We start from the raw sequence: 21,413 nt of genomic DNA, 5'->3' as shown, positions 1-21,413 counted from the left end.
AAAACAACAACCAAAAACTTAGCCTGATCTCAGTATAAATTTATTTCAACCAAATAGCCTTTTCAAATGAGAGAGCTGGTCAATATTTGTCGTCCAATAGAGGAATGATAATAAAAAAACGTGCCATCTTTTGTATTTACTAAGAGGGAAAGAAAGGAGAATTTGAAGTAGGGTGGGAGAATAAGGAGGAGGAACAAAAACCTTACAGTGTTATCATTCTGGAAAGCGCTTGTCTACACATCTTTGCCTAATGTGTCAGGCAGACTGACTTGTAAATGAGCTCTGTTGCAAGACATAATCGAAATTAACTCTAATTTACATACATTCAAGTTACTACCGTCCAATTAGGGTTAAACATTAAGATACTAATATATTAATATCAATACTAATATGTATACTATCAGGGAGGCCCGGCGTTGCCCAGGATTGAATGATCAACGAATGTTTCACACTCCCATATTTTTTATCACCAAAATCAGTAAAATCGCCTATTTTTCAGTCAAATCGATTGGATGTCTGCTCTAATTGGGGATCCATCACAATGTACCAGGTAGAAGCTTCCCCGCAGTAAAGTAGTCCATAATACATTGTAGTCTACATTGCACTGTAGAGAACCTACTATTGATTTTAATAAAATTTTTATATATAATGGCTTGAATTTAAGTTTAAAGTGGAAAAGTCAAGTATCATGGTTCAATTGTGCTTTAGACAAAAACATTTATTTTGAATGTACTCTTGTCATATCAAAGAACCTACTGTTGATTTTATATGCTGGACCTTTCGACTTGTGTGGTAATAAAACTTCTTTAATGCACTTGTGATGTTAAGCTATATAAAATGTTAACTTTGGTCAAAAGCACCTGTTCCTTTTATCAGATTTTTTTGATTTTCGATACTTATTGAAGATATTCGTCTTCAATAAGTATCGAAAATTAAAAAATCTGCTACAATCTGATACAAAACCATCTAAGAATACTGCCAGACACATAAAGTACATTTGTCTGAAATTTCATAAAAATCTGTCCAGCCGTTTTTGAGTCTGTAAGAAACGAATTCACACACAGTTGCTTTTATATAATAGTAGCGATATATATTACATAATGGCTGTTTTGCCAACTCCACTACTGAAAATGCTTGAAATGTTAATTCAAAATAATACACTAAATTCATAACTTTGTAAGCACAAAAACAAACCTTACTCGTTTATTAATATAGATAAACATTAATACTTTGGTAATTCCAATACAAATTTATTCCGTTTTTTTTATTTTTTATTTTTTATTTTACTATGAAGAGAAAAGAAATGAATTAGCCTTTCCACTTGCAATTTAGAAATAGATTGCAACTTATTGAAAACCAAGTCGATCCTTTAAAAGAAAGGAATATTTGAACACCTAATGTAACTAAGGTACAATATACGTATCTCCCCGAGAGGGCAAAGATAGACACAAAATTGAGTTTTAATGTCTGGAGAAATCCAGCTCTTTGAAAATGACATTTTGAGTTGAAACAAAAATGAAAATTATCTCAGTCTAAGGATTTCTCATTCACTGATCAATGAAGGAATAGACTTAGCGTAGCATCAGAGCAGATACTACACTTTGTCCCTAGCCAAAACGCCAAGGCATATTTGATGACTATTAGTTGTAAGATGATCTCCTGAGGAGACAATTATATTATTCATTATTTACATCATTGCAACAATAATAATGAATGCCCTTTGGCCTACATATGGTCAATCTGAAAATTAAATGCCTCATGGGAATTTGAAAGTTACAGAGAAACAGATAGGAAGTGATTTTAAAATATGTGCGAAGCGAGAGAAAGATAGAGACTGGCGGGGGGGGGGGAAAGAGAGGAAGAGAGAGAGAGGGAAAGTGAGAGGGGGAAAGAGAGAGGAACACAGAGGGAGAGAGAGGGAAAGAGAGAGAGGAAGAGAGAGAGAGAGGGGAAAGAGGGAGAGGAAGAGAGAGAGGGAAAGAGGGAGAGGAAGAGAGAGAGGGAAAGAGGGGAAGAGAGAGAGGGAAAGGGAGGAAGAGAGAGAGGGGGGAAGAGAGAGGGGGGGGAGAGAGAGGAAAAGAGAGGGGAAGAGAGAGAAAGAGAGGGGAAGGGAGGGAAAGGGAGGAAAAGAGAGAGGGAAAGAGAGAGGAAGAGAGACAGTGAGACGGATAGACATAGTGAGCTAGAAATAGAGACAGACGGACATCCACAGAGAAAGAGAGAGAGAAAATCAAAATTGAAAATCTTTTAAAAAAATAATTCATATTATTTGGATTGTTCAAACTACTGTTTTCATCTTGAGTGTTATTTTAGCAATGTTTTGGCCGAAGTATACTTCAACCTGGCTGATGAGATGCAAATCTCAAGCGACTGGAAATGATCGACCTATACTGTCTTCGCCAAATTCTGTGGGTCCTCTAGCACCATTTGGTCTCCAATACCCAAATCAGCATGCGATGCAGAATCATCACCTTCATACAATCTTTTTCAAAGGGGAGTCTATTTGGTTCAGTCATGCTGCACACGGGAGAGTTATCCATGCGGCAATAGCTCCAGAACCACTACAAGGTTGGTACAGATGCTTGGGAGGTCAGTTGAAGACATGGTTATACACCATCAAAGCTGACATCAAACCAAGCTCTGGTCCACAGCTGATTTTGGGACTAGTTGCTTATTGCCATCTAGGCCGCTATGGATCATGGTATGTTGTCTGCATTCATCTGGGATGCTGTGTGTTCTATGGGAGGAGATGGCTAAACCCATCCTAAGTGAAAGCTGCATCAAGTCTCTCATCTTCCCTGGTGAATGATACAAAATACATGTGTCTGCTTACATTGTTCTATTCATTACTGTGCTTCATTTGCTACAAGAATCAGCTTGTGTTAGTTTCTAACGACTATTGTGGTTCATTGCTAAATACCTTTAAAAAGGGTTGATATACCACAAAACAGGTTCATGAAGCCACAGGTCTTAATAATGGTCAATTTCAGAAAAAAAAAAAAATGAAAAAAATGAAAAAACCCAACAGACCTTATTTCCAAACAATTACTTCTTCCATTGTAAAAAGGGTGGAAGGGCGATAAATAACTTATGCCTAAGTCACATAATACCAAAAATGTGTGACGAAAGTTAGCTTAAAATACATTTGTTTTGTCCATTGCACCAGCATGTGAAACTTTGCACGGCGCTGTGCCACATTTTTACCATAAATTGTTTCTTTGACCCAGTGACATTTCATTGGCAGTAATTTTATACAACAGTAACTAGTGTATGAATTTTTTGTAGAGGAAGGGGGTTGGCAAGAATTTATCATAATATTTTTATGTTTGGACATTGAGTACCACCCACTGGCCAGTCTCTATCTTTCTCTCGCTTCGCACATATTTTAAAATCACTTCCTATCTGTTTCTCTGTAACTTTCAAATTCTCATGAGGCATTTAATTTTCAGATTGACCATATGTAGGCCAAAGGGCATTCATTATTATTGTTGCAATGATGTAAATAATGAATAATATAATTGTCTCCTCAGGAGATCATCTTACAACTAATAGTCATCAAATATGTCTTGGTCTTTTGGCTAGGGACAAAGTGTAGTATCTGCTCTGATGCTACGCTAAGTCTATTCCTTCATTGATCAGTGAATGAGAAATCCTTAGACTGAGATAATTTTCATTTTTGTTTCAATTCAAAATGTCATTTTCAAAGAGCTGGATTTCTCCAGACATTAAAACTCAATTTTGTGTCTAACTTTGCCCTCTCGGGAAGACACGTAAATAGGAATAGTTATCTGAGGAATGCCGTTAGAATTCAACTGCAATTGAAAATGATGGTAAACTTGGACATCGAATCAAATTATAAAAATGACCGCAAAATATTGATGTTGCATAGTTCAAAGGTAACCAAATGCAAGTAAGCTTTGTGCTTTTACGCTACTCTCGTCTGATAATGATGACATTCTCTCATTATCCAGTACTTGTTGGTTCCTCTAGCCAGTTATCTTAAATTATGACAGCACAAGTATTCACCTGGAACAAAGCTTTCAAATAAACAATATCATTTTTTGTAAGTTCGTATTGAGTTAATCGAACTAATGTGCTCATCTGTAGCGTTATTCAGACGATGCCCTGGATAATGTGTAAAATTTAGAAAAAAAAAAAAGATTTTTACTTTGGAGTTTAAATAACAATTTGCATCCTTTAATTTTATGAAGGATTAAACATACTTTCTAATGTTATCATGTGTTGATACAGTCAAGGAAATGAATCGACATTTTTTTTTTTCAAATTGAAAGACAATCACTCCGGATTTACTTTACTGTCCCTTATTCTCATTTCTCAACAAAGAAAGATGGTGACGTAGAGACTTGGTTTTAGTAATGCTCTTGAAGTATCCTTAATTTTATTTATAGCTTTCAATAACGCTTTAAAAGCCCCCTAAGTTTTGTTTTATCACTCCTCAAATAAAAAAATTCTCTTCTAGAGGGGGGCGTGGAGAAACTTAACACAACAGCTTCTATTTAGTTTTTTTATGGCCTCAGATAATACTGTGTAGCCTTGTTAGTCTATTATATAAAGGACAGTTGTTTGTATGGTCAACTAAAAATCATAACCTACAAAACAAAGACCTACAAAGTTGATATATTCTTGATCAGCGTCGTTCTGGATGGATAATCTATAAATATAAAAGCGAAAATGTATGTGTGTTCGCTTTTTCTGCATGTCTACAAAAGGCTTTTTTCAGAGAAGCGGTCGCTTGCTTCACAACTTTTTAAAACTTTTTATATCACATATAAATTGTAATATCTCAGTTAACAACGAAGCTCGCCTGTCTATTTAATTTGGTCAATTTCGGGGAAGATAAATATTCAACATTTGTCGCTCGCCGCATGTGGGTTAGTCTTTTTCCTATAACATCTTGGGGGGAAAAAAAAAGCGTTCAGCAGTAAATGAAATCCCGCAGTCAAACTTGATCTCATTAACTCATTAAAACAGGCACCTGTTAAATCCAAGTAATTAAATAAATTCAAACGTGTTTCCGTTAGCATGTCGCGGTGGGGCAATGGTTAACGTCAACAGATGTTGGGGAGGGGAAAGCAGCAATTGTCCAGATTGAATCTGATATACAAGATTGATCAAAGCTGATTGCTTCTGGATGTTTTTCCCGGCGCTTTCCTCGTTTCAGTTTCGTTTCACTTTATTTATACTAAAAAGCCCTGTCAACACGCGAGAAGCCAAAATAGCAATAATTTTGTAAAAATCAACGTAAATAAATCTATACGCTACGCGCTTTCCTAATTCCTAGATATTATTATATAGGACCTATATACACAGTTTTAAGCGATAGTAACGAACCCGGGACCGTGTGTGAGAAAAGACTTTGCCAGACATACACGAAATGGTCACACACATTTTGCCTTTTATATATATAGATTATTTATTCTTTAAGGGTTAATTGAGTCAGGTTTCATCGGGGAGGGGGGGTGAGTTTATGTACTAATTCTAGAATCCTGAAAAGTAATTCACACCAACAACTCTCAGCTTTGATATTTTCTCTCAGCTGTCAAACACTCAACTCTCTGTCCTCCTCAATTTGTCCTTCTTAAAGCAGCTATTCCTCTCATATGCAAATTGGCATTAAAAAAGAATCCATGTTGTTGATTCAGATTGGCACTTATTGCGATAAACAAAAAAATGAAGACAAACTTTTATATTGTACCTATGTAATGAAGATTTCTATATTCCAAAAATCACAAAAATTGATGAGGTAGTTTTTTTATTTACAAAAACAAATTTGCCATATTTTTCCTAATAAGTGACAGATGAAGCCATGGTTTACTAAGATAGGGGAGGTAATCCGTGATTATTTTTACAGTTCCACATGTATTCAGGTTGTCTGCTCTTGTCTAGTGATTCGTTGAACGCTTGTTTCACCCTTAGTGAAACTGTAAAATTTGATTTTTTTTAAATAAAAACAAAACTACTTGATCAAATTACATGATATCTTTTTTAATTTTTCATCTTTGTTCTGTGACTGGTACGTACATCATGCAGACATTTCTGTATTTTCTCCAATTTTAAATGCCGCCATAAGTGCTAATCTGAGTAAGCATTGAATCCAAGTTTTTTACCCCCCCCCATTTTCTGCACCTGACATGTTAAACAAATGTGCTGCTGCTTGTGTGAGTAGTTTCTTTTATTAAAAATTTGGAAATAAAATGCCACAAGGAATCTTATTTTATAAACGAGAATTTTTTTGTGTATATATGTGTGTGTCTCTCCAACTAGAGAGGAATGGGCTGAACAGAGGAGAAGAAGGGGGTTTGGAGAGAGGGAGAGGAAAACTGGGGAGGATGCAAAGAGAGAAAGATAGAAATATAGAGATAGAAGTTTTAATAGAAATATGTTACACTTTTGCTTCGGGCAAGTGTCGTTGTGCGTGTTTGTGTGTCTGGCCGGCTAAAACTTAAAAACTTAAAATAAACGCCCACAAAGTTAACATATTCTTGATCAATGTTGCCCTGGATTTAAATTTAGAAAAAAAATAATTTGTTCTGAGGGCCAACTGGCCAGGATTTCGTTATCAGGAGGCGTTTCCCCCCCCCCCCCATTTTTATTGTTCTAATTTAAAAATGGCCAATAATTCCATAAGGGAAAGGGAGGTGGCAACAGAATTCCTAAAAAGAGAGAGATGGATAGATAAGGATGGAAGTTTTAATAGAAATGTTACACTATTGCTCTGGGCGACACCGAGGTGCCCTGCTAGTATTTTGGTTCATGAATGAATGCTTGCAAGTATCCTTTTGAAGAGCTCTATATTCACCGAGTGTTGGTATTTGTTTCGATTGTTAAAATATCTTTTTCATCTCATTGTATCTTTCTCCTCCGTCCTCTAAGAATTAAAAAAATAAATAAATAAATAATTTTTCAATAATGTTTCCATGAAGGTAATTCAAGTTAAATTAATTATTTTATTGTACAAAGGTTAATGATCTCTGGATATTTTATTGATTTTAATTTAATTTATTATTGATCTTATTACTTTAATTAAATTTTTTTATTTGTCCGATATTCTTTTATTTTTCTATATTTTATATTCATTTTCTTATTTTCCTATTCGTTTCCATTAATTTTACTGCCAGTTCTTCCATTTTCTTTCATTTTCTCACTGTTTTCTTTCATTTTCTCACTGTTTTCTTTCATTTTCTCACTGTTTTCTTTCATTTTCTCACTGTTTTCTTTCATTTTCTCACTGTTTTCTTTCATTTTTTCCCCCCACCGTTTTCTTTCATTTTTTCCCCCCGCCGTTTTCTTTCATTTTTTCCCCCCGCCGTTTTCTTTCATTTTTTCCCCCCGCCGTTTTCTTTCATTTTTTCCCCCCGCCGTTTTCTTTCATTTTTTCCCTCCGCCGTTTTCTTTCATTTTTTCCCCCCGCCGTTTTCTTTCATTTTTTCCCCCCGCCGTTTTCTTTCATTTTTTCCCCCCGCCGTTTTCTTTCATTTTTTCCCCCCGCCGTTTTCTTTCATTTTTTCCCCCCGCCGTTTTCTTTCATTTTTTCCCCCCGCCGTTTTCTTTCATTTTTTCCCCCGCTGTTTTCTTTCATTTCCCCCCCCCCGCCGTTTTCTTTCATTTCCCCCCCCCCGCCGTTTTCTTTCATCCCCCCCCCCCCGCCGTTTTCTTTCATCTTCCTATTTTTTCATGCCATATTGACTTAATTTTACTGGCTTTCATGTAATTTCATTCATTTTTATTTTTCATTCATTTCCTTGTCAGTTCCTTTTTCTTGTAATTTCTGTCTTTTTAGTTCAATTAGTTAAGTTAATGGAACCTATAAACTATAACTCTTACTTACTACTGTTACTACCACTACCACTTCTACTACTACCAATAATAATCTATAAATATAAAAGCAAAATATGTGTATGTTTGTTTGTGTGTCCGCTAAAAACTTTCGACAGACATGACGAAAATTCACAAACTCGGTATCATATCGAAGCTCCATCCTTCGCTCGAAAAATTGGCCAAAAACGTTCATTTTTTTCACCCCGAAATCGACAATTTTCGACAGGGGGGGGGGTGTCAACAAAAACGGTCCTCTCGTGACGACGACCGGTTCTACGCATGTGTCAGATGACGTCATGACCTGATTTACTGTAAATAGTTGAAAAACTGACTAAATTTCATGTACGTCGCGTTAGCTCAGTTGGTTAGCGCGTTGGTTCGTTATTTAAATGTTTTGTGTTTGAATCGTGGTGTGAGATGTCTTTTTTTTTTTTTTTCGATTTTTTAAATTTAAATATTGAACCAGTGTTATTTTAGCCATTTTTCACGTAACGTTTGTTTTTCTTTTTTTTTTTTTTTTTTTTACTTCGCTTATCCACCCCCGACCACACACCCAAAAACACCCGGGTACCCACCGATTTTTTAAATGTTAATATCGAAACAGGCTTATTTAAGCCATTTTTCATGTGTTCGTTTCTCTGTTTTGTTTTTTCGATTTTTACATTTAACATCGTTCGTTTGCCTTACGTTAGTTTTTTTGTGTTTTTTTTTCGATGTTTTTATTACCCCCCCCCCGCTTATGTTTTAACGTTCGTTTTTGTTTTCTTTTTTTACTTCGCTTATAACAAAAAAACCTGGTCATTGACCTCATTTGCTGAATAGCTATTGCTTACATCGTCGTCGTCGTAACGCTCGACGACTTCCGTGCGGGAACCTGTCAATTTGGTTTTTACTTAAATAAATTCAAACATCTTTCAGTAACTCATTCTGGCTGGCCGAACGGTTCATGTTTTTTTCACATTTTATTTTCAAACTTCGCCTCAGGGCTTCGGGTTCGATCCTACCCCTCCCCCGGTTTCTTTTTTATTTAACAGCACACGCACCTCCAAACATCCGGGCAACGCCGGGTGCCCCTGCTAGTAATCCAATAAAACTGAAACTACCTGAATGCTTCATAGTCCAATTTTAACCAATTGATATCTATGTGCTAGACATTATGGTAACGTCATACAATCACTAATAAACAGTTTGTGTTTGTTTGTCTTAAATAAACTCCTAATTCTATCTATATCTATGTAAAGATGGTTGAGATAGAATTCTACATGAATAGATGGTGTTCAAGAAGTCACTAAGTAATCACTGAGGGATTTGTAACTTGAACTGATTCTTTATTTTATTGTACCTTAATCCAATTTTAACATAATATAACAAAGATAAACAATAAAGATTTGTTTGCAAAAAAGAACAAAAAAAAAAAAAAATTATGAAAAATTAACATCTTTTAAATGGTTTTCATTTTCAACTTCACAAAATTCGTGCACTTTCCAAAACATTATCCATGACGTGTTGCAGAATCACTCCATTACAATTCCCCAACTTGATTTCTTGTGTTCTTCTTCTGGTTCTATAGTTTCAGGTTTGTTGGTGACAACTTTTTCTTTGAGATATCCCAGCAAGAAAAAGATGCTAACAGACTGAAAATGGAAACCATTTAAAGGATGTTATTTTTCATAAATAAATTATTTTTCATTTTTGTTCACTTTTACAAAAAAATCTCTATTGTTGTCACCATATGTTAATGTTATGCTAACCTCACCTTAGTCTACTAATGTATGTGGATCAATGACGAAGTCAAAGGAAGTATGTCATTGACTCAATACTCATCCTATTAGGATACAAATACGAAAGGTGGGTCGCAGCACATCCTGTGGATCCGTGTGCGAAGACAGAAACTGTAAACAGGATCTTACCGATGTATTTCAATGATTAAAATGCTTTTTTTCTCTCCAGGTTTTTCAGAGGTTTACTTTCAGTTTTCTCAAGAATGTTTTTATCTAATATATAAAGTAAAGGCAGTCTATTTATCTTTTCTTTGTCATCGATATCTTTCTTCTTGCAAAATCGATATCAGATTTTGGTTAATCAATTTTTCTAATTTATCGTTTCATCCCATTCTTTTTAAAATGTAATTTGATTTTATTTCTTCTAGCAATACTTTGAGTTGGAATTATTTTCGGTACTTCTGCAGTTTATGGACCTTGATGAAATAATGCTATTATTTAGGAACCCATTCTTAACTATTTAACTATTCTGTACTTTCACCTAACAATTTAATAAACGAAAGATACTGTAAAAATTGAACCTGGCTTAAAAATCTTAACTTAAAAAAGCGCAGTTCATAAACTGCAGAAATATATATTTTTAAATGATCGCCATCTTTAAAAAAGGGAAATAACTCTACCTTCGTTCATGCAGAGTTATGATTGAAAGAATAATTTGAAGAAAAAGTTAAGAGAAAAGCAAAATAAATTTCAATACACTCCCTAGCAACAACTGTAATTCGCAATTGTATTAATATCACCTGCATTGAGAATGAACCTTCAACCTCACTTAGAACTGAATTTTATTTAATACTTTATCAGTTTGGATCCTTGTGGATAATTCTTGTATGAATTTTGGTAGCATTAAACTTAGTTTTTTTTTTTTTTTTTTTTTTTTTTTTTTTTTAGATGTACAATCACACTACTTATTTATGATAGATCATTAATTATCGATATATAAAGTGAGAATGTGGTTGGTGAGGACATTTCTCAACCTATATACGCAACAAATTTTTCATACACAAATTTGAAATTTGGTATATAGGATATTCAGACATGTAGAAAGCTTTCATCGGTTTTCGTCCAGACAAAAAGGCTGTTATAGGGTCAAAATTATCAAATTTGTACATGAGGTCCGTCAGATTTTTTCTTTACTTATTTGTCAACTATTTCACGACTGCACATGTGTAGTTGAGAAACATGACAGCTTTAGGTTAAGAATAAGATTTTTTGAAAACATTTTGTATATGTGTCAAGCTTGTGTAATGGTTATTGGACTTGGCTCAATGTCTTTAGGATTTGGTCTCGATCTCAGCTCGAGTATTTTGCTTTTTACTTACAAAAAGTGAACTGTTTGGAAAAAAACATAATACTCGCATACACATGTCTCAGTTTCTGTATCAAAATAAAATACCTGTGCATATTTTGTGACCAGGCAACGACAGGCGGCCTGCTAGTATATCTATAAAAATGAGAATCTGTGTGAGGACACTTCTCAACCTATATAATCAATGGATTTTTTTATCTACAAACTTGAAATTTTGTATATAGGATATTAAGACACGTGTAAATATTTTTAATCGGTTTTCATCCAGAAAAACTGGCTACTGAAGGGTCAAAATTGTAAAGTTGGTATATGGGGGGGGGGTCAAATTTTTATCTGTTTGCTGTTTCAGGAATATGCATGCATGAATGGTTCATATATGATAGATTCATTATGTTAAAAAATAAGTCGGTTTGAAAACACGTTTTAGATCGTGTCAAGCTGGCCTAATGGTTATCGTACTTGACTCCGTCTTTAGATTTTGATTTCAATCTCAGCTCGAGTATTTATTTTTTTTAATTTACAAGACGTGAACTGTTTGGTAGTCCAAATAATGCAAAAAAAAAAACGAAACAAAAAAAAACATGGTTTTTAAAAGAGAAAAACAAAATAAATTTCAAGTAAATACACTCCCGGGCAAAACCAGTTAAGTACATATAATTTGAAAAAGTTTATTTTGAGTGTTTTCTCATATTCATTGCTTCTTCATAATGTATCATTTTTTTTTTTTTTTTTGTGTCAGCAGAGGGTATCTATGACCAATTCAGTCATGCATATCCAAAACAGTGTAGAAAATTTTTAGATCATAACGACCTCACCTTGTAAGTAAATTGTACGTAGACGTTGTATATACACTTTTTGATCTTTTACTTATTGACTCGCACAACAAAACAATGGATTTACGTACTAATTGAAATGTAATTTATTTTTATTTCTTACTAACAGACTGCCCGGAGTCGCCCGGTCACTGGCACGGTAAGGTAGTGATTGTTAATGGTGGAAATTGGGTATGATTTGATTATTTAAAGGGACGACTCAACAAGAACTTGTTTACATTGGACTTAAAGATGACTATGTTGTAGTCAGCTGGGAAGTAGGCCAGCAGAACAGTTCCACAGACAGGTAGTTCTATGAAAACTTTGTTCATGGAATTTACATTTAGATTTAGGTACAGATAGAAATTGGGGGAAATTGTTGATATTGGTTGTAGCTAGATGAGTGCTTTTTGTGAAAGTTTGGAGAGAAGGGACCATAGATTAAATCTCAGATGAGTACTTGCCATGAAAATAATGAGTGCAGACAGGTTTGTAACATCTCTTCTGTCGGAAAGACGTTGCCTGGAGGAGAAAAGGGTATCGCCTACTAGGTTTCGAACCCAGTTTTTAACTCTGTCAAGGTAAAATAGGATGCTTTGAGCAGCTGCTCCTCAGATGTGGCAATAGTACTCCATTTTAGTATGCATTATGTAATGTGAATCTTAACACAAGCTTAGTTGTGATGATCTCAACGGAAGATTAAATCTAGAGAATATAGTGAGATCTGTGCAGAACAGGAGACTTTGATGACTTTGATAGTATTGTCATGCTGATGGATGAGTCCTTGGGTTAGTAGATGTAGAACAGTTGAGGTAGCTTATTCATAGGGGAAAAATATACAAGTAGGTAATAGAAATGGATTTGGTGTTGACATTCAAGCCGACTTTGAAGATGTGAGATGGTATGTTGCGGCCCTCACTTGAAACGACATCAAAGACTATGACCGTGACCAAGAATTTTGAGCTGTGCCCTCAAGCATTGAACTGTTCATTTTGAGAATGCTGGCAATGATCCTGTTGTCATAACTTTGATCGGTAGAGAGCAGGAGTTGTACAGCGATGCATCTCTGATCTTGCTCGTTGAACATTGTGTCACTGCTCTTGGGATTTGTACGCAACTGGTCAACTAGTAGATGGTCTGCAACAAAAAAAGCAAAACTAGTTTTCATTAAACGGAAATGGAATCATGTCGCCTTTTCTAGGGCGACAATTTTATCGTTCCATCCTGTAATGAGAGAGAGAAATAGTAGTTTTTGTCTCTAGGTAGATAAAATTAAAGCATTTTTTTTTTTTTTTTTAATTTGCTTCAGAATTTCTGCTGAGTTTTTATTTTCCCATAACAAAATGTCCAAAAAAATTATTTTCATGTTTATTTTTTTTTTCTTTGAATTCGTTTTGGAAATATGAAGTCATTAAATATATAAGTATTTTTTGTTATTCTTCGTTCCTTGATCAATATGAGTAATGTCTTTCTCTTCGCAGAAGAGTATGGCATAATGGCCTCTTTGATTCTCGTTCTGGTTCCTGACTTCAAAGAATATTATGGAAATCAAAGACAATTGTTCCTTTCACTATCTTAGCTTACAGACACATTATCATTACTGACCAATCATGTATGTCAAAATGGGGTTTGGTTATCAATTCCAACACAGATCTCATATTGTTGGTATCTTACTATCTCTAGAGAGCGGATAATAAATCTTGCTGCTAAAAGAGTTTGACTTCTGCATGGAACTCATAAAGATCATGCCTCAGAATTGTCTGGTTTGCATGAAGTTTTTCTCTTTTCATGGATGGCTCCACTTACTCTTGATCCCTATCTTAATGCCGAGTGTTTTGCAAGGAGATATCAAGTACTAGTTTTTAAATCTTTCATATGTATCCTGATCTCCTAGCCCAATAGTGATTTGCATCCATTCTTTTTAAATGTGGAATGGTTACAAAGATTGGTCATTGAATATATGTGAGCCTATTTCACGATAACATATATTAAGTGATTTTCTAACAGTATTTTGTATAGTTTTTTTAGTTTTAACTCATTTTCCCAAACTTAACATGTTCAACATAGTCTACCACCATTTCTTTTTCAAATATATCGATAAACGTTGTTTTCGGAGATTTCGGAATAAACATTTTACATTAAATAAAAACACTAAAAAATTATCCAGTTAGGTAGAAAAGTAACTTCTCTTGCCTTTGATAACATTTATTTCTTATATATTTGTTTTTTTTGACAACTTTTTCGAATCTGTATCATAAAACAAACCCTGAAAATTTAATGAACAAGCCAGATATAAACAGAAAAATTGCCTTGTACTGATAAGATGATCTCCAAAGTATCCCTCATATCATTAAATGGTGATAGCAGAAAAACTATTGGACATTTATTACTGAAACTTGGTGGGCAAGACTTGGTAAGACATAGGCTGAAATTTATTCATACCAAATATGGTTGGATTGAAGATTTTAGTTTGATTGGTTTGTTTAACAACATATCAACCCTTTTTAGGTTAATTCCAAATCCAGTAATTTTGGAAAATGTGACTATGCTTCAAGTTCTTTATATCTTCAAATATTTATTCATGGTGTTTGGTTTGGTTGTTTTGTTTTACAGCTTATCAACCTTATTCAGGTTATTTAATGCTGAATCCTGTCATTTTGTTAAGTTTTTATACTTCAAGTTCTTTGTATCTTCAAACACTAAGTGTTTCGTTTGGTCGTTTAAAAAGATTTTTTTTGCGGAACATGATTGAGTTTTGCAAAGGGAAAGAAAACAACAATATCAATGTTTGATACATTTTTTTCTTTTTTTTCCTTTTTCTTTTTTTTTTTTGTCAGGAAGCAACCAGATCTTCAAACAGTCTGATCTGGTAATTGGATTGAATTTTATAAACAACCAAGAGGGATAACTGATGTTGTCCGGGATTGAATGCGGATCAACAAATGTTCCACCGTTGCATGTCTTTATTGTCATTGAAATCGCTGAAATCTCCCCCCCTTTTTTTTTTTTTTTTTTTTTTTTTAAATCAAATCAGTTGATTGGCTGCTGTAGTTAGACCTCCCACCCCAATATATTGGAAGGAAACTTCATATGCCTCCCTGCAGTGACGTAGTCCACAATACACTATAGTCTACATTGCACTGTAGAGAATCTACTATAGATTTTATAAAATTACTAGCAGGCTGCCTGGTGTTGCTCGGTCGTAAAATACAAATAAATATATTTCAGCTCATATAGAATTCTTATTATAAACAGAATTAGCATAGGTATTGAACATAACGTTAAATTCCTTTAAAAAAAAAAAAAAAAAAAAAAAAAAAAACTGGAAGAAACTGAGACCTATGCATGTGAATATGTTTTTCCTAAACAATTCACTTCTTGTAAGTTAAAAAAAAAAAAAAAAAAATGCTCAAGCTGAGATCAAAACTAAAATCTAAAGACAGTGATTTCCGTATGATAACCGTTAGACTCACTCGACAACCATCTATAAAAAGTGTTTTCTAAACTTACTTCCTCTTAACATAAAAAAGCTGCCATGTTTCCAGCTGCGTATGCACATTCATGAAACAGTTGACAAATAGATAAAAATCTGACGACACCATGTACCAATTTTTCAATTTTGACCCCTTCTGGATGAAAATGGGTTAAAAAGTTTTCCACATGTCTGCATCCCCTATATATTCCAAATTTCAAGTCTGTAGATCATAATTTCGTTGAGTATATAGGTTAAGAAGTGTCCTCTCACACATTCTCACTATTATAGATATATAGATTTTCATATATAATGGCTTCACTTGGAGTTTAAAATACAAAAGTCAAGCATCATGGTTCAATTGCGCTCTAAAAAACATTCATTTCAAACACACCCCTGTTTTATAAAAGAATCTACAGTTGATTCTATAGACTAGGCCTTTCTGCTTGTGCAGTGATAAAACTTCTCAAATGCACTTGTGATGTTAGCTTGTATAACCTGGGTCAAAATCTGACTTCTTTCTTTAATCGGATTTTTTCGATTATCGATTTTCAATACTTATCAGATGCATTCCGATATAAAACCTTCATAAGAACACTCCCAGGCACATCAAGTACCTTCGTGTGAAATTGTAAAACAAAATCGACCCAGACATTTCAGAGTTCATAGGGAACAAACTCACACATGCACACACACAAATTTCTTTATATATAGAAGGGAAATAGAGATTTCATGGGTGGCATATTTTGATTTTAAAGAGAATGTCATCCTGTATGATACTATTTATTTTTTTTACTCCCGAGCAATGCTTTGTAGTCCTTCTCTTAGTAGGAAAATGAATCGATTCACTTTGTAAACGGTCAATGCAGAGTTTTGTTGTTTGTCAAGGGGTGGGCGGTCATTTTTGAGGGCCCACCTTCGTGATCTCCTACATAAACTATTCTGTCTGGCTTTCTACTCTTGCCAAATAATGGCAACATTCATTTTAGAGTTTCCGTTGAAATGAATAAAACAGTGAAACCTTTCAAAAAGTTTACCTAGACATCCTACAAAATAAACAGATGGTCTTTTTTCTAAATTTAATTCTTTTTTTTTTTTTTTTTTTTAATTTAATATAAATTTCATGTGATGACAGCTAATTTATTGTTGGAATTTTTTTAGATGAGGAATAGTTTTTGTACTATTTATAGTTAGACTAGTGTTCTCACTTTTCTTTTTGTTGTTGGAATTTATGGTGCTTGTGCATTATAATTGGATATTTAAAAAGACGCATTTTGCATAATTATGTGTCCTGTCGAAATGCGTAAAAATTTAAAAAATGATGAAAAAATGATCAAGTAGAAAAATAATTGCAACAAAAAATAAAATTTATTGAATAATGAAGCTTTATCGATTTCTTTTGCAGTTAATTCTGTAAGACAAACTGACTTATCTCCCTTGTTTTCAGTTACTTTCCACGGTTTCAAATTAGAAAACGATGAGTTAAGAATAGACAATAATAGCATTTTTTTTTTTCTTTTTTTGTGAAACTTCCTCCCATGGCAGGAAAATGTGACACAAGAGCTGGAAAGTGGGGTTGAAGAGCCTGTACCCCAAAGAAGCACTTTAACCTGGATGATTGGGTAGCTCCGTTGGCATTCTCTGATAGGAGTTCCTCAAACGATTAGCAATAAATTAATTCTTTCTTAAAGAGAGAAAGCAAAAGGTGGGAGAGTGGACCTCCTAGAACTGCACATGACCAGCAATATAACAGTGAACATGGAAAAAACATTTCTAGAATGGCATAGACTTTGGTGCCGAGATAATAAAAAAAAATGGTTGAGATCCTCTACTCAATCATTTTTTGCAATTTTTGGATTTTTTTGTTACTAATTTTGACATGACATGTAATGTCTAAGCGATGTTGCTTTTCAGAAAGTCAAATCTTCAATGAAGTGGAGAAAAAACAAATTTGATGACTTTTTAAATTGCAATTTTTGTAAAATTCATTTTTTTTTTCTCCATTTCATTGAAGAATCGACTTTCTGAAAAGCAACATCACCTGACGAGGTCTTCAGTTATTCATAACTAATTGACTGAAACGTCATAATAGTGTAGCAATATTAAGAAGTGTATGTGTGTATATGCATATATTTTTAATATGGTTGGGTAGCATTTTGGAGAAGTGCATGTTACCATATAGTAGTTATATAGGCAAGTAAATAGGGACACTTTGGTGATTGTCTCATGAGTAAGAAATGTAATTCACACACAATGGACAATACTCCCCACCCATTTCTATTTGTAAGCTTAAAGATAATGTGTCTATAAAAAAATTCTCAAATTATTCCTTGGCTGAAGATAGCTATCACAACCGGAATCAAGACAGTGCCACGAGTAGAAAATGTCAGTTATTGACAATTTTATGTTTGAAATACAAAGATACATATTGAACAGCGATAAAACAAAGACTGTTGGACATTAATTACTGAAACTTGGTGGACAAATCAGGCATCGACTAAAATTTATATCAAATATTGTTGGATTGCAGAAATGATTGTAAGTTTTATAAACAATTTCATGAGTGGCATTTGTGGGGGTTGGGGGCAGGGTATCTTATAATTGTGATATCCCTTTGGGGCTGATCTACCTTCTGAATTAAACTCTTATCCCTACTCAGATTTGTATCTGTGGGGTTATCTCGAATATACAGGGTAGAATAGTAAAAAATGAAAAAATAAAAGTAAAGAGAACAATACTACAGCTTTATTTTTAAACTTTTATTGAAAAAATTCGATTCAGGTAATTTGATTAAGAGCTGATGTCTTTTCAATGTAACCGCCTTCAGCCTCAATTGCTGCCTCGATATGGTTCTGAAACTAAGAGTATACGTTTTCCACAAGCGTCAGTGGACGCTTGACAGATGGCGGTGATCAGGCTGGCTTTGGTGTTGGAGGAGATCATGTTGGTAATGTTCTCAACGTGTGATCAAACGAAGTAGTCCAGCGGGTTCAGGTTGGGAGGAGGAGGTATCCAGTGAGAGAAGGGTACAAGGTCGTAGCATTCCTTCTGAAGCCAAGCCTGGGTCTCTTTGGACTTGTGGGCTGGCACCGAGTCCTGCTGCCACACTCAAGCTCAGCCAACAACCACCTGATTACATCAGGAGATCACCACACTCTTCAGCACATCTAAATACATTTTGGTGTTGACTTTCAAGCCTACTTTGAAGATGTGAGATGGCATGATGTGGCCCTCGCTTGAAACCACACCAAAGACCATAACTGTGGATCATCCGATGCACTGAGTTGTGCCCTCAATCGTTTAACCATCCGGATTTGCATTTTGAGGGTGCTGGCAATGATCCTGTTGTCATAACTTGGATTGGTAGAGAACATGAGTTGTACAGCAGCACATCTCCAATCTCGCTTGTTGAACATTCTGTCATTTCAGACAGGAGAGAAGGTTCCTATCGTTCTTTGGATTTGTACACAACTGGTCAACTAATAGCTGGCCTGCAACAAAAAACAAAACTGGTTTGCATCAAACGGAAATGGGATCATGTCGTCTTTTCTAGGACAAAAATTTTATCGTTCAACTCTGTAATATTTAAAAGACCAATCCTTGAACTAACTATTATAGCCCAAATCATGACGGTGCTGAAAGAGGAGTGTGTAAGAGTTGTTTTTTTTTTGTTGTTTTTTTTTTAATCGTGGAGGGGGAGGTCAATGCTTATCAAGGCCTAGAGGTCACTAAAGATTAATGCATGTTAGGTAGATGGTGAGACAAAACTGTGATGATCAGTGATAGTGGAACTTGGGTAAGGTTTAATCATATAAGAGTATGTCTCAACAAAAACTTATTTACATTAGATTTAAAACGACCATGTTATAGTCAGCTGGGAAGCAGCCACACAATATTTTGTTCTACAGATGAGCAGTTCGCGAGAAGAAACTTTGCTCATAAAATTTTCGTTTAGTTTTAGGCACAGATAGTGAGGGAAATTGTTGACTGTTGTAATTGATAAGCGAGTGTTTTTGCAAATGTTTTACAGGGGAGTATGGGTATAGATTAAAGCTCAGTCGAGCAGCTATGATGGAAATAACAATAGGGCAAAGATAGACTTGCAACATCTTTTCCTTGAGAATGAGAAAGTAGAGAGGCTAAAAGATATGCACATTATATCCAGATGTGATTATCATTGAACAGTAATAAAGCAAAGACTGTTGAGCATTCATGGCTGGAACTTGGTGGACAAGTCAGATGCAGACTCGTGTTTATTTGTATAAATATGGTTAGATTGTAAAAATGGTTGTGAATTTTATTAATAACAAGCATGGTTACCTGACGTTGCCTAGGGTAAAACTGTAACATATTTCTATTCAAATTTCTATCTCTTTCTTCATCCTCTCTTGTTTCTCTCTTTCGTTTTCCACTTACTCTTTCTTCTCGGCCCAGCCTACCCCTCTCTCTGCACGTATACACACACATGCACGCACACACACATGCACACACACTTCTTTGTGAATGTATCAACATAAAGAATAAAAAAATTTGAGTTACTTCCCTTTAGTACATCAAATGGCTGGAAAATCGACCCCTCCCCCTGACAAAATCTGAGCTTCAAAGAATGAATGTTTTTTTTTTTTCTAAGCTTTATTAAGAAAATATTAACTTTATGGGTGTTTGTTTTGTATTTCTTTTAGTTTTAGATTGACATACACACAAACAATTGTCCTTTTATATTAAAGATTTCATAGCATCCTTCAAGGATAACTCTCTACCTATAAAAATGACATTGTGTTAATATATGAAAGTAGATAATATACATAAGGAGAACTGCTTTTATATTTGCTAATTCTATAACTATCTGTGATGACTTTTGGAAAGTGCACTAATCCCCCCCCCCAAATGCTGTGTGCGCTCTTATATAATTCTGGAACATTCTAAAAGAGAAATCATCCTCTGTGGTCTTGGATATTTCAGTTTATCTCTGCCCTGCTTATTTTAGTGGGTTTTTTTTTGGTTTTTTTTTTCCGTGTATTTGTGAGCTGGTCTATTAATTTCATTTTAATGGAGATTCTTTCAAGGTTTCACTGTTTGCTGTTCAAAAAGAATCCTTTTTTTTTTTTTTCTCTCTCTCTTCTTTTAAGGCAAGATGTAAATTCTCTCACTACTTCCGCCACCATCCAAAATAAAACAATATATAAGAACTTTGTTCAGTTTTGGGAGACAGTGGATATATCCTGTGAGATGGCCTGCATGGGAAGGGGGGGGGCTATAGTGAAACAAGGTTTGTGCAATCTCTAACCGTGAACCAGTATTGCTAAAGTCCAATGGCAAGAAGTCCAGGTTGATTAGAAATGGTGCTGATATAATCAGAGAAAAACATGCTAGTTCAATGTTTTCCTTTCCTCTAAAATAGTTGTACAACCAAAACTTGGGTCTAGAATATGTCGTTTCACGAGGGCAGAAAGTGCACCAAAAAAAATAAAAATATATGTATATCTATATTACAAGCGACAGCACAGTCTTGAACAAATTCGTCCAGGCAATCCTAAACAATACTGTTGAATCAACATGCCACGCCACCGAACAATATCAATGAATCGAGATGCACGTTCCCGAGCAACACTGTCAACCGATACAACGCGCCACCGAACAATATCACCGAATCAACATATACCACCCAACAATATTGTTGAATCGACACGCTACATTCCTGAGCAACACCGAACAATCTCGTCAGATCAACATGCCACGATACAAATTGCAGTAACAGGAGACACATTATCAGAGCAATATTTTTCAACCGCCTCCGAATGACTTATCAGCTTGTTTTTTATAGCTGTTGGGCGAGCTTAATCATCGCTCTGGGTAGGACGGATGTAGCTCATTGGTTCCGGGTTCGATTTTCGATGCAGGTAGGCTCGACTTGTACACTGGCATGCCACTCTTGTGCACTTCCACGCATGCTTCTCACAGTATATGCTATTAATTACCCCATAGCTGGAGGGAGAAGATAATGGATTCGTACCTTTTTCAAAGACATTAGTGAAAGTAATACAGTAGCAATATTTAGATGCTGGCATGCAAAAAAAATAAATACATAAAATTTTAAAAATAATAAGATTAAAAATATTAAATTAAAATTCCACATGAGGTTAGTTTAAGCAAAAAAAAATGTGATTTTCCATTAGAAGCCAAACTGTAGTTAGGGTTACATG

At 34.8% G+C, this 21,413-nt stretch overlaps 2 protein-coding genes across 3 annotated transcripts in view; one reads left to right on the top strand and one right to left on the bottom strand.

The window, feature by feature from the left end:
* Nucleotides 1–21,413, top strand: part of LOC145255800 (clathrin heavy chain 1-like) — a 172,453-nt gene that overhangs the window by 16,189 nt on the left and 134,851 nt on the right. The window contains exon 2 of one of the 2 annotated variants that reach the window (XM_080114484.1): nucleotides 11,869–11,898. The exons of the other annotated variant lie outside the window; for it this stretch is intronic. Within the exon in view, the coding sequence (XP_079970610.1) occupies nucleotides 11,869–11,898 (30 nt within the window). The remainder of the gene's footprint in view (nucleotides 1–11,868; nucleotides 11,899–21,413) is intronic. 2 annotated transcript variants of the gene reach the window in all.
* Nucleotides 1–21,413, bottom strand: part of LOC145255801 (ribosome maturation protein SBDS-like) — a 190,541-nt gene that overhangs the window by 125,769 nt on the left and 43,359 nt on the right. The window lies entirely within an intron of this gene.

This window comes from Euprymna scolopes, chromosome 31, assembly GCF_053919585.1.
Source record: "Euprymna scolopes isolate OS-2025 chromosome 31, ASM5391958v1, whole genome shotgun sequence".
NCBI lineage: Eukaryota > Metazoa > Mollusca > Cephalopoda > Sepiida > Sepiolidae > Euprymna > Euprymna scolopes.
This window is presented reverse-complemented; position numbering and strand designations above follow the sequence as displayed.